The 12,554-nt window shown below is 48.7% G+C and overlaps 1 protein-coding gene across 7 annotated transcripts in view; it reads left to right on the forward strand.

The window, feature by feature from the left end:
• The window catches only part of SLC11A2 (solute carrier family 11 member 2), a 71,901-nt gene that overhangs the window by 36,001 nt on the left and 23,346 nt on the right, over positions 1 to 12,554 (forward strand). For all 7 annotated transcript variants that reach the window (XR_006415994.1, XM_044443301.1, XM_044443306.1 and 4 more), the window contains 3 exons: positions 3,735 to 3,890; positions 5,304 to 5,462; positions 7,245 to 7,331. Coding sequence is in view for 6 of the 7 variants with exons in the window: in XM_044443301.1 (XP_044299236.1) it covers positions 3,735 to 3,890; positions 5,304 to 5,462; positions 7,245 to 7,331 (402 nt within the window). In the remaining variant the exon portion in view is untranslated. The remainder of the gene's footprint in view (positions 1 to 3,734; positions 3,891 to 5,303; positions 5,463 to 7,244; positions 7,332 to 12,554) is intronic.

A 12,554-nucleotide genomic window follows, 5' to 3' on the forward strand; every position in this document is an offset into this window, starting at 1 on the left:
AAAACCTTGGTCTAAAACATAGGAGCTTAAACCAAGTAGCTTCCCTGAAGAACAGGGACAGCAGAGCGGTTCAAATAAGCTGCTACTCTCGCCAGAGTCTCTCCGTGACAGATGGAGATGGCAAACAGTGTGGGCCCCAGCGCATTAGTGGGCAAAGGCAGCCTCTTGTTTAGGTACAGCTGTTCAGTTAAAGGAAGTATAAAAGTTTAAGTGTAATTCCTTATGATTTCACTTCTAAAATCCAGAGCATCTTTTCTCAGGAATAGCTTTCTTGTGGTGCAGTGGCTTGCTTGAAGTCATTTTGTAGCCACCTTTTTCTCACCAGGGTTTTGAGTTTTTGTTTTGCATGGGAAACATGAATCTCTCCCCGTGAGGTGAGCTCTGATAGTCAGCATATCATGAGAAACTATTCTCCAACAACATGTATATTACCTCAGGGGTGTATGGGCCAGTCTTCCCAAGGGTGTGAACAACCGACTCATGACAATGCATCTCCCACTACCGAAAGGAAAGCAAGCCACACTGATCAGCCCCTACGGACCCACAATGACGAATCCGGATGAAGTAAAGGACAAGTTTTATGAATATCTCGATGCCCTACTCTCATCCGTGAAGTGCATCAACAGGCTGATTCTACTTGGCGATTTCAGCGCGAGAGTGGGATCCAATCACTGCCTGGGATGGCGTCATTGGAAAAAATGGAATCGGCAAATGTAACAGCAATGGGCTACCACTACTGAAGACATGTGTGGCTCATGATCTGATCATCACTAATACCATCTTCCGCCTGCCCACTCGCAAAAAGACGTCCTGGATGCACCCACGCTCCAAGCACTGGCATCTCATTGGTTATGTCATCTTGTGGAGGAAAGACAGACAGGATGTAAGGGTGACCAAGGCCATGCCGAGTGCTGACTGTTGGAATGACCACAGACTTATCATCTCCAAATTAAGCCTTCACATCAAGCCTAAGAGACGTCCGCAGGGAAACAAAGCTGTGATGAAAAAGATCAATGTCAGTAAACTGAGGAACCCCAACACAGCAGCTTCACTAGCAGAAGATCTTGACAACCAACTCTCAGAGCTGCAATTAGAGGAAAATGCTGAGAAGGACTGGAAATGCTTCCCAGATTTTGTGCACTCTTCTGCACTAAAGGTTCTTGGACCCTCACACAGGAAACAGCAGGACTGGTTTGATGAAAACGATGAAGAGATCAAGGCCTTACAGAAAGGCACCACCTTCACCATGCTCATCAGAACAACCCATTGTCAACAGCGAAGAAAAACGCCTTCAACAACGCTCGCAGGACTATACAGAGCAAACTTCGCAAGATGCAGGACTCCTGGTTGAGTGCCAAAGCAGATGAAATCCAGAAGTTTGCTGATAGAAACGATGCCAAACGGTTCTACAAAGCCCTCAGATCCTTGTACGGACCTCAGCCTTCAGCGAGCTCCCCTCTACTGGACTCAGATGGAGCAACTCTCATTACTGAGAAGACTCTGATTCTACAGCGTTGGGCTGTGCACTTCCAATCCGTACTGAACTGCCCATCCTCCATCAATAATGAGGCGATTGACAGAATGCCCCAGGCGGATATCAACCACAGCCTGGATGCCCCAACATCAAAGCCTGAAACCCTACAGGCCATCAGCCAGCTGTCCAGTGGCAAGGCCCCAGGATTTGATGCAATCCCAGTGGAAGTCTATAAGGAAGGTGGTGCAGTGCTCATTGACAAACTCACTTGGCTGTTCCAGTCCTTCTGGAATCAAGGATCCATTCCTCAGGAACTGAAAGACGCATCCATCGTACACCTCTACAAGAGGAAAGGAAATCGACAAGTCTGTGATAATCATAGAGGAATATCACTGCTCTCCATTGCAGGCAAGATCCTTGCACGTGTGTTGCTGAATCGCCTGACTGACCACCTGGAACAGGGTCTACTACCCGAGACACAGTGTGGCTTCCGCAAAGAGCGTGGCACTGTGGACATGATCTTCACAGCCTGACAGCTCCAAGAGAAGAGTCAAGAGCAGAATCGTGAACTGTACACCATCTTTGTGGACCTCACCAAGGCTTTTGACACTGTGAGTCGTGAAGGTCTGTGGCGCATCATGTCGAAGTTTGGGTGCCCTGACAGATTCATCCTGATGGTACGTCAGTTCCACAAAGGCATGACAGCTCGCGTTTTGGACGACAGAGAAGCTTCAGAGGCCTTTCCCGTCACAAATGGCGTCAAGCAAGGGTGCGTGCTGGCACCGACCCTGTTCAGCATAATGTTGTCAGCCATGCTGACAGACGCCTTTCAGAACAACTCCTTGGGAGTCAGTCTGAAATACAGGACCGATGGGAAACTGTTCAACCTGCGAAGACTCCAGGCTGTCACCAAGATAAAGGAGACTGTGCTACGAGACCTCCTTTTTGCTGACAATTGTGTCCTGAATGCTGGAGCAGAGCAGGAAATGCAAGCCAGCATGGACACATTTGCAGTAGCTTGCAACAACTTCGGCCTCCTCATCAACACAGAGAAAACCAAAGTGATGCATCAGCCAGCTCCAAAAGCCCAATACCAAGAGCCCACCATCACAGTGAAGGGACAAAAGCTGCAAGCAGTGGACCAATTTACATACCTTGGCAGCACCCTTTCCCACACAGTGACAATTGACATCGAGGTCAACTGCAGAATCGCCAAGGCAAGCTCTGCATTCAGCAGACTGCAGACCAAAGTGTGGGACCGCCATGGAATAAGCCTTGCTACAAAGCTTAAAGTCTACCAAGCAGTATTGCTAACTACCCTGATGTATGCCAATGAGACTTGGACAGTATACAGGAGACACGCTAGGCAACTGAACCACTTCCACACGACTTTTGAGGATCCGGTGACAGGACAAGGTGCCAGACACAGAGGTCCTCTCCAGAGCAGGCCAGCCATCAGTTCACACCCTGCTGATGAAAGTCCAGACACACTGGGCAGGCCATGTTGCAAGGATGCCAGACCACCGCATCCCCAAACAGCTCTTCTGTGGTAAGCTGTCTCAAGGAAAGTGATTGCACAGGGGACAAAAGAAGAGATACAAAGACATGCTGAAAGCCTCTCTCAAGTCCCTGGTTATCAACACCACCTCCTGGGAGACCCTGGCACAAGACCGATCGACATGGCGCACGCTGATCCACCAAGGCTGCCAAACTTCTGAAGCCAGAAGGACAACAATAGGACAAGAGAAGCGAGCACTCCGTAAAGCCAGAGTTGCAAATGTTGCAACAGTGGTGCCCACACATGTCTGCCTGACATGTGGCAGAACACTCCGTGCCCGTGTCGGCCTTATCAGCCACCTGCGGACACACCGTGGACAACTCACAACCCATTAGATGTCAAGGTCCTCATCGAAAACGATGGACGAACATCATCATATATTACCTCATCCTTCAGGGGGACATGTTGGTCTTTTTGCACTGTTGTGCGGATTAGCCTGCAGTCACCAGAGAGCCTCATGGCTGAGCAGTGAGCTGAACCCCCATTTCCGTGGCCCAGATCCAGCCCTCTCACCACCACACAACACTGGCTGTCTGTTTCAGCCTCACCTTGTCAGGGCCGGCCAAGGTGGGGGCTTCGGTACGACAGGGAGAGAGCCTTATGAGGGCACTGCTGTGGCAGGCTGAAATGAGCACAGGGCTGAAGTCTGTGGCTTGTAAGGCCAGTTTCTGCTCCAGATGTAATCCTGCACATGTTTTGCAGTATGTCACCGTGCGACCAGACCAGGGCAAACTGCTGAAGGGGATGTTTATGCCGTACTGTGAAGGCTGCGGCCCTGCCCAGCTAGAGCAGGCTGTGGGGATCGTGGGCGCCGTCATCATGCCGCACAACATGTACCTGCATTCTGCTTTGGTCAAGGTAAGCTTGGTTTTCCCCCAAGGGCTTCACATGGGGATGGGGAGAGCACAAGAGTTTTCACATGAGGATGGGGAGAGCATTTCCGCATGAGTCTTTTCCCCCTTGGAAATGCCTCGCCCATGACAAAACACACACTTGGCCCTGAAGTGGTTGTGTGTTCTGTGGCAAGAGCTGCATTTGAACCACAGTTGCTGTAATTGTGAGCATGGCTGCACCCAGCCAGGGAAATCCACCACTCCAATTTAAATGGTGACCTCTACATTAGGGCTGATACCAGCCCAGTTAGCTCAGATCCTTTGATAAAATAATGTAAGAACGTGCAGGAGGTTTGGCAGAGGGGAGAGAGAAGGAGCAGGACAGCAACTTCATCCACTCTCTTAGCGCTCCTGGTAACTCTGTCACCACCCCGTAGTTACAATCCGTCTCCCAAGATGCCGTGCATGGGGAGGGATCCATCAATATATAGCAACAGCAGAAAGGCCTGGGCATTCTTGTGAATGCAGTGCCAAATGCAACACAAAGCTAGCACCAAGTTATGCAACCCTGGAAACAAATCCCTTTGAAATGAGCAAACTAGCAGGGCTTCCTTTTGCAAGCTTTGCTTCTTCGTGCCATTCCAGAAGCGCTAGTTTGGGTAGTTTCCTGTAGCATTAGGCCATGTTTCCTTTGCAGTGACCTTCATTTCCACTACTGCTCTATTGATGTCAGACACTAGCTTAAGACCCCTTACAGGCTGCAAGTAATGGAAGGTAAACTGGGGAGGAGGTGAATTGGGGTAACTTCCTTACTTGGAAAATTCCACATTTTTAGCCGTTCTTGTTCAGTCAAAGTGGGTGCTCACAATAAAAAAGGGGAATTTCAACAAATAAAACTATAAAAAGAAAAATATAAAATCCCGTTAGATAAACTTAAATAAATCATGGATCTATATACAATGTATACCTATGAGCGTATGTGTATATGAAAATGCAACTATCAATAAAAGCAGTTATGCATAAGCTTCAGGAAAGGCAGATCAAATATCCATATATTTATACACACGCAAGAGCTATTTAAATAACCACCTGTTCAAAAGTCTGGCAGCATCTTCAGGTCCTCTGTCCATTGCGTTGCAGGAAGTAGACATTTACCTTTCTAGTGTTGTATTGCCAGTTTTTTAGCTGCCCAAAGGGCATGGTGTTTCCTTTAATGCCATCTTGGTTTGGTCAAGTTAGAGATCCCCATAAATCTCCTCTAACTCTGGCATATTCTTGGGTGTATTGTCACAGTATAGCATGTCTTTCAGAAAGATGGAAGAATATTCTAAATTTTGGGGAGGAGCACCTATTGGTCAGACATGGTTACACCTTGACTATACCTTCAGTGGGCTTTTTCCCCTTGTAGACTGAGTTGATTTTTGGTCTCCTTGTCCAGTCTCGACAGGTGAATCGGGCCAACAAGAAGGAGGTCAGCGAAGCCAACAAATATTTCTTCATAGAATCATGTATTGCCCTCTTCATTTCCTTCATCATCAATGTGTTTGTCGTCTCCGTTTTTGCTGAAGCTTTCTTTGGGAAGAAGAATATTGATGCGGTGAGACTCCATATGCTTTCCCCTGCTTCCTCTCTCATGCTTTTTCCTTCAGTTTTAACAGGCAAACAAATAATATTGAAATAATTACAAGACGTTGTGGCACAGGAGTGCAGAACCTCAAGCATGGGGTGCTGATCTGGCTCTTGCCTCACCCCACCCTTTTTCTTCTGACCACCAATTGACTGCTAGTTATTCACATTTTGAGCAGGTTCCCCCCTACCAAATGGTTGAAATTCCTCCTCAAAGGCTCTCAGTTAAAGGCTGCCATACAGCCCTGTTGTGAGGATAAAACAGAGAAGAGGAGGATCATGCAAGCCAGTTGATATCCTTACAGGAAGGAACATAGCTTATAAACATATTAGGCAAAGGAATGAATAAAACAGGGCAGGTGCTACCATAACATTTATTCCCTGGCAAGCAGCCGTTTCTTGAGTTAATGAGCAGCAAACAGCGTTTTCCAGGTTTAACTTCTGGGAGGAAGTGCAGCATATGAAGGCTGGGAGTGCACACCTCACTGCATCTCCTCTGCAGGCAGATGGTCTTAGGTTTGGTCCCTGGCATCTTAGGTGTGAAGGACCTTGGGCAGCAGAGCTCGGAAAGATCTCTGGTCTGGCAACTGGGAGAGCCCCTGACAGCCAAAGTGAACTTCAGTGCATGGACGAAGGAAGTAAAAGCTCCTGTGAGTCAAGCAGGAGGCTGCCTGCTGTATCTCTGAACTGCTCAGAGAGCTTAGCTGCTGGGCTGTGCAGGAATGCAATGCATGAGCTGCCTTCAGCTCAGAAAGTGCAGCAGTAAGTGACCTTTACAGGAGCAGATGAGGGTAGGTGAGTCTTATTTTGGCACTCTTTAGGACAGCCTTTCCCAATCAGGTGCCCAATGTAATCCAGGCATTGCTGGCCTCAAAATTCCCTTAGCCTCAGTCAGTGCAGCTGTTGGTCAAGGATGCCTGGAGACATAATCCAGGACCATCTGGGGAGCTGCAGAGGCTTCCTCCTCATCCCTGCTTTTGAACTTAGTCCTTTTGGGGTGTAAGACCAAGGTGTGCTTCCCAGGTAGGTGAGGAGATGGGTAAGGGCAGTGGCAGGCTGGTGGGCTCAGGAGCCCTGGCACAGGTGGGCCCTTGGCAGCTGCCCACCCATGTTGACTCCAGGTTTGTCCGCTGGAGGTGATGGGACTAGGCGAGAGGGAAATGAGTGGTCTGACGTGGCATAAGGCAGCTCCATGTCCAAGTGTCTGTACTTGATCAGCGATAAACCCAGCAAAACTTTCATGGGATGATAATTTGCTGTGGGGCAATTTCAGGTTGCCTTCTTTCTGCTCCCTTCTGCAGATGGTAACAGATAGTTGCAGTTAGCTCCATTGTGGGAAGTATTGAAGGAACTATTTCTCCAGGATCAGACTAAAGGATGCAGAAGCCATATGCCTTTTGGATGCAAGCATCCCCAGCACATAAAGCAAGCCTGAACTGTGTGCTGGGGGGGGGGCAGTTTGTGGCTAGGGGAACACCCACTGAACATCTAGAAGTTCTCTTTTGAGAACATTGTTGTTTGGGATCGGTAATGAGTGAGTTGATGCACTGTAACATATTTTTATCTGGGTTTCTGTTTTGTTTTTCATTTTCCGGGACACTTATAAAATGGTAAACTAGGATTGGGCTTTGCTTTTCTTATATTCCTCTATTTCTACCACAACTTCCTTTCTCGGAATGAGAATGTCTCTTCTCATACTCAGATCTACCTTGTGAAAATGTTATTTTAAAAATGTGTCTCTTTCTATTTGCAGCATCTAATCTGTGCAAATAAAACTTTTGCTCAAGCTGGGCTGTTTCCAGCAAACAATGACTCACTTGATGTGGATATCTATAAAGGGGTGAGTGAAAGGCATTATGCATTTTTCTTGAGGTTACACTGGAATGTTAGCTGGGCTTTGTACCTGTTATACCATTTCAAGATGAATAGTAAAATTGCTTGTGTGTAAAATAGCAGCAGCAGAAACCAGCCTATTTATGTCCTAGCTTGGTTGATTTTGGGGACACAGAAGAGATCAGTCATGTAAAAAAGAAAAAAAAAAAAAGCAGGAGGGGGACTCCATTGGGCATGAGGTCAACCGTCCGCACTTCCGTAGCCAAGGGTGTGCTAGACAGATCAGCAACTGTTTTCCTTCTGGATTTAGCAACATTGAAGGGGGAATTATGAATACAAGGCAAGTGTTAGCCTCCCTTTATATTGTCACCTGGGATTCTACAAAAAACCATAAGGAGGTTCCTTTGTCCTTGCTTCCAGTGAAAGGAACAATGCAAGCCTGTTTCTTTGTCGTGGCCTCTGTGCATCACACATATGGGGTTCTGCGCCTGTGCAGTGCCTTTGGCCAGAAGATTAACAGCTAACGGTTTTTGGCGGGAACTCCTCTCCCCCTCCCCCCAGCATTATATAAGGAGCGGAGTGTCCGCCATTTTCCAGTCTTTGCAACCGCCGTTCATTGTGCCTAGTGCCGCTTCGCTCTCGATCAGATTGTTACTTACCTTCTTGCTCGTCCGAAAATCTCTCTTTTACCAAGTTTATATCCCTTGTTCTTGTTGTTAGTATTTCACTTATATTTCTTTAATTTTGCACCATTTTTTCTTCTTTATCGTTCCTATTAAAAAAAACAACCAAAAATATTACTTTCCCGCTTTACTATCTCCTTTTTTCTTCTTTCTACGATGGTGCAACGGGCGGCGTTCCGCAAGTGTGGAAAATGCGGTTCCAAAATGCCCGCCGCGGACCCGCATGATCTGTGCCTCCTTTGTTTGGGGGAAGGGCACAGAACCAATAAGTGCGGCCATTGTTTGGCCTTCTCTAACAGGCAAGGAAGAACAGGGAGAATCACCTCCGCAAACTCCTTTGGGATCGGGCTCTCCTCCAATCTGATCTGCTGGTGGCTAAGCCTTCCACTGTTGTGGCCCCACCTGAAGGCCGTCCAACTTGGCTGACCTGCTGCAACATCCGGCCTCTTCCTCCATTGCTCCACCCTCACACCCTTCTGAAGAAGGCGCTCATGCTGTGGCCGATCAGTCTGTTTCCTTCCTGAAGAAGCAAAAGGAAAAAAGAAAGCACAGCGACTCAGATAAATATCCTGTGCATAAGAAGGCCAAGAAAGATAAGGCGGGCAAGCCAGTTAAGAAGCCGAAGAACCCCTAGCAGGCAAAACACCGTCACTCGGGCTCGGCCTCCTCCTCGATTCCGATACCTACTTCGGAACCAACCCCCTCGGTCCCGACCATCCAGGCGGCTATGAGGGTCACCCCACCGGGCTCACCGCGCCGGCCAGCAGCCGAACCCGTTATGGATTCGAGGAGGGGTTCCATCTCTGATGGGGAAATACGAGACTCCCCACCTAGGGCTTGATCACCAACCCCGATGCCTCCGATCCCGATGGATACTGAGATCGCCATCTCCCCTCCGAGAAGCCGTAGGAGCCATTCCTCGGATGCGAGATCTGATGATTGGTACCACTCCAGGTACTTCTCTGCTCCGAGACAGAGTACCACTCTACAGCCTACTATCCAACCTCTAGGGGACAATCTTCACCATCAGCGCCTCGGCAGCGTTTCCATTCAATGCCCAGAGACGCCCCAAGGGCACCATCTAGAGAGAGTGGCAGATCAGAGTCTCCAGGAGATTCTTCCTCCAGTGAACCACCCCCCTACTGGATGGAATCCGAAGAGTCTGAGGCTGACTCAACCTCGCCGGATGCTGCAGTTGCTTCCCAGGGTCCGGGGTCGCCTGAGGAACCGTACATATCGTTTAACGATCTGATGGCCAGACTAGTGAGATCGCTCGATATAGAAGCCCACCAACAGCCAGGACCGAGCACCAATCGTTTTTATGATGTGGTTAGAGGTGAACGATCCACATCTATTGCCTTGCCGTTTATTACGACCTTACGGCAGGCAATGACCCAGCCATGGGACCTCCCAGCTAATCCACAACTGACCTCTCGTAAATATGAGTCCATGTATCGGGTGCAGGAAGAGGACATCCCATTTCTTCTCCGCCACCCCAAGCCAAATTCGGTTGTTGTAGAATCCTCGCAGGGTCGGGAAGCCCGTGGACACACCTCACCTCGTGACAAAGAGGGTAGAAAGGTTGATTCTCTCACCCGCCGGGTATACACAGCTTCGGGCCTTGGTTTAAGAATCTCCAATTACGAGGCAACCCTGGCGCGTTACCAATATTTCCTGATGCAACGCCTGGACGCCATCATCGATACTCTTCCGGGAAACCAGGGCGAACTTGCTAAGACTTTTGTTAAGGAAGCTATGCAAGTGGCGGTGCAACAGCTTTCTACCACGAGGCACCATGTGGACTCTGATTCGAGGTCGCTGGTCAGTGTAATTTCCCCCCGCAGGCACGCCTGGTTGCGTAATTGCAATTTTCCGGACGAGATGAAGCGGAGAATTGAAGAGATGCCGTTCGACGGTTCCGGTCTCTTCCATGCAAGGACGGACAGCAAATTGAAGAAAATCCATGAATCAAGGATGACCGCCCATCATATGGAATTGCAATCTCTACCCCGACGTAAGTGGTCATGGTCACGTCCACAGTACCATCAACAGTTTCTGCCTCGGCAGCAGCAACCGCATGGTGAGCAGCGTCGCAGGCAACAACCGCCACAGCGCTTCCAACAGGGCCACTGCCATCGTTTCGATACGGACAGGCGACAGCGCTGATGTGATGAGCGAACCTCTCCTCTCATTCCAACTCCCCCCTCCCCCCTCTCATTTGGGGATCAACTGAAGAGTCGACTCTCCATTTGGGAGTCCGTCACATCTGATGGATGGGTGTTATCTGTCATCCAGCACGGATATGGAATCGAATTCGATGTTGTACCATCAGCGAATCCTATTCGATATACTCCGACTTCTTTGGTACTGTTAGACGAGATTCACCAACTCCTCGCTAAAGGAGCTATTCGTCGCCTGTTGTTATCGGAAGGATTCCACGGATTCTATTCCAGATACTTTACAGTTCCAAAACGAGATGGGGGTCTAAGACCAATATTGGACTTGAGAGCTCTCAATAGATTTATAACATCAAAGAAGTTTCAGATGACTACACTTCAAAGTATTCTTCCGTTGCTGGGAAGAGGGGATTGGTTCGCCTCATTGGATCTGAGGGATGCCTATTTTCATATTTCAATACATCCAAGTTATAGGCGTTTCCTTCGTTTTGCGGTGGACTCTGAAATCTACAAATTCAATGTGCTACCGTTTGGATTGGCCACTGCACCAAGAGTTTTTACGAAGTGTATGGCCCCTGTCTGTGCACACCTTCGATTACGTGGAATTCGGATATACCCGTACCTTGATGGTTGGTTTTTGGTCGCCGACAAAGAAGCAGGACTTTCGTCTGCTGTTGAGTTTGCATGTGCTCTATTGCACAATCTCGGACTCTGTATTAATCAACAGAAGTCTTCCCTTCTCCCTACGCAGGTGATCAGCTTCATCGGAGCCTGACTGGATTCGACGTTGGCAAGAGCCTTCCTTCCTCGGGACAGACGACATGCGATTGCTCATTGCATTGCTTGGATTCGACAAACAAGAACTGCTCCCACCCGGTCTATTCAGAGTCTGTTGGGTCACATGTCTTCTTCCATTGCTGTGGTTCCACATGCCAAACTCAGGCTACGTGCCCTTCATCTGTTCTTCAACGGGGTGTTTCAACCACAGATAGACCTCCCTACCAAACGGATTCGACTCCCGGCTTCCGTTCTTCAGTCCCTGTTATGGTAGATAGACCCAGCCAATCTAACCATAGGTGTTCCATTCTGACCCCGGTACCCTACAATAACCCTCGGTACCGATGCGTCTCTACTGGGATGGGGAGCAATCTGTTCCGATCTACGTACCCAAGGGATATGGAGTCATCAGGATTGCAGGAACCATATCAGTTTTCTGGAACTTCTTGCCGTTTTCAAAGCCCTTCAATCATTCCAGGATGTGCTTCTGCACCAGGTCGTCCAGGTGACCTCGGACAACATGGCGACAGTCTTTTATTTAAACAAACAAAGGGGAACCCGATCCCAGAAACTAGCCCGCCTGGCCATGCAGATCTGGGACTGGTGCATACCGAGAGGTATCACTCTCGTAACAATTCACCTTGCGGGCACGGAAAATACAGACGCTGATCTCTTGAGCAGACATACGTCGCGGTCCCACGAATGGGAGCTAGACCATTGGGTTCGTGACATGCTATTTCACCGATGGGGCCAGCCAGACATCATTCTGTTTGCCACACAACGGAACAGGGCATGCACGGCATATTGTTCCAGAGCGGGAGTGGGTCAGGACTCCCTCAGGGACGCTTTCATGATTCCCTGGACAAACATGACTTTTTATGCTTTCCCTCCGATCCCACTCATCATGAGAGTGTTGGCAAAGATAATTCACGAAGGGGCCACAGGGGTACTGATCACCCCCCCGTGGCCACACCAACCATGGTTCTCAACTCTCCTTCACGTCTCCAGAGAAGAGTTTCTCCAACTCCCTCTTCTTCCTTATCTCATTACCCAGAGGGAGGGCGCAATCCGTCACCCAGATTTGCTATCGCTGAAACTGACTGCATGGAGGATACAATGATCGCCTCTGATACAACGGTATCGACACCACAAACTGTTCCAACTATTCCTGCTCAGCAGAGTCTACACCCACACCTACAGTATATCCTCGAATCTGCGCTACGACCATCTACTAGGAAGTTGTACGTGGCAAAATGGCAGAGATTCTCTAACTTTGCCAATTTACACTCTTTTCTGGCCCCTTCAGCTTCTGTTTCACAGATACTTCAGTTTCTCTTTGAATTGCATCAGTCTGGACTCAAACCCTCGTCCATAAAGGTTTATACAGCAGCGATTTCGCATTATCGGGGATCTATACATGGTCTCTCCATCTTTGCTCAACCTCTGATTAAAAGATTTTTAAGAGGATTGAGTAATCTACATCCAACTATAAGACCTCTAATGCCCACCTGGAGTCTTTCGGTGGTTTTACAAGCACTGACTTGACCACCTTTCGAACCCATGGCAACGATCGATCTACGCCTTGCTTCATGG

Source organism: Varanus komodoensis, unplaced genomic scaffold (assembly GCF_004798865.1).
Source record: "Varanus komodoensis strain SLA01 unplaced genomic scaffold, ASM479886v1 scaffold41, whole genome shotgun sequence".
Taxonomy (NCBI): domain Eukaryota; kingdom Metazoa; phylum Chordata; class Lepidosauria; order Squamata; family Varanidae; genus Varanus; species Varanus komodoensis.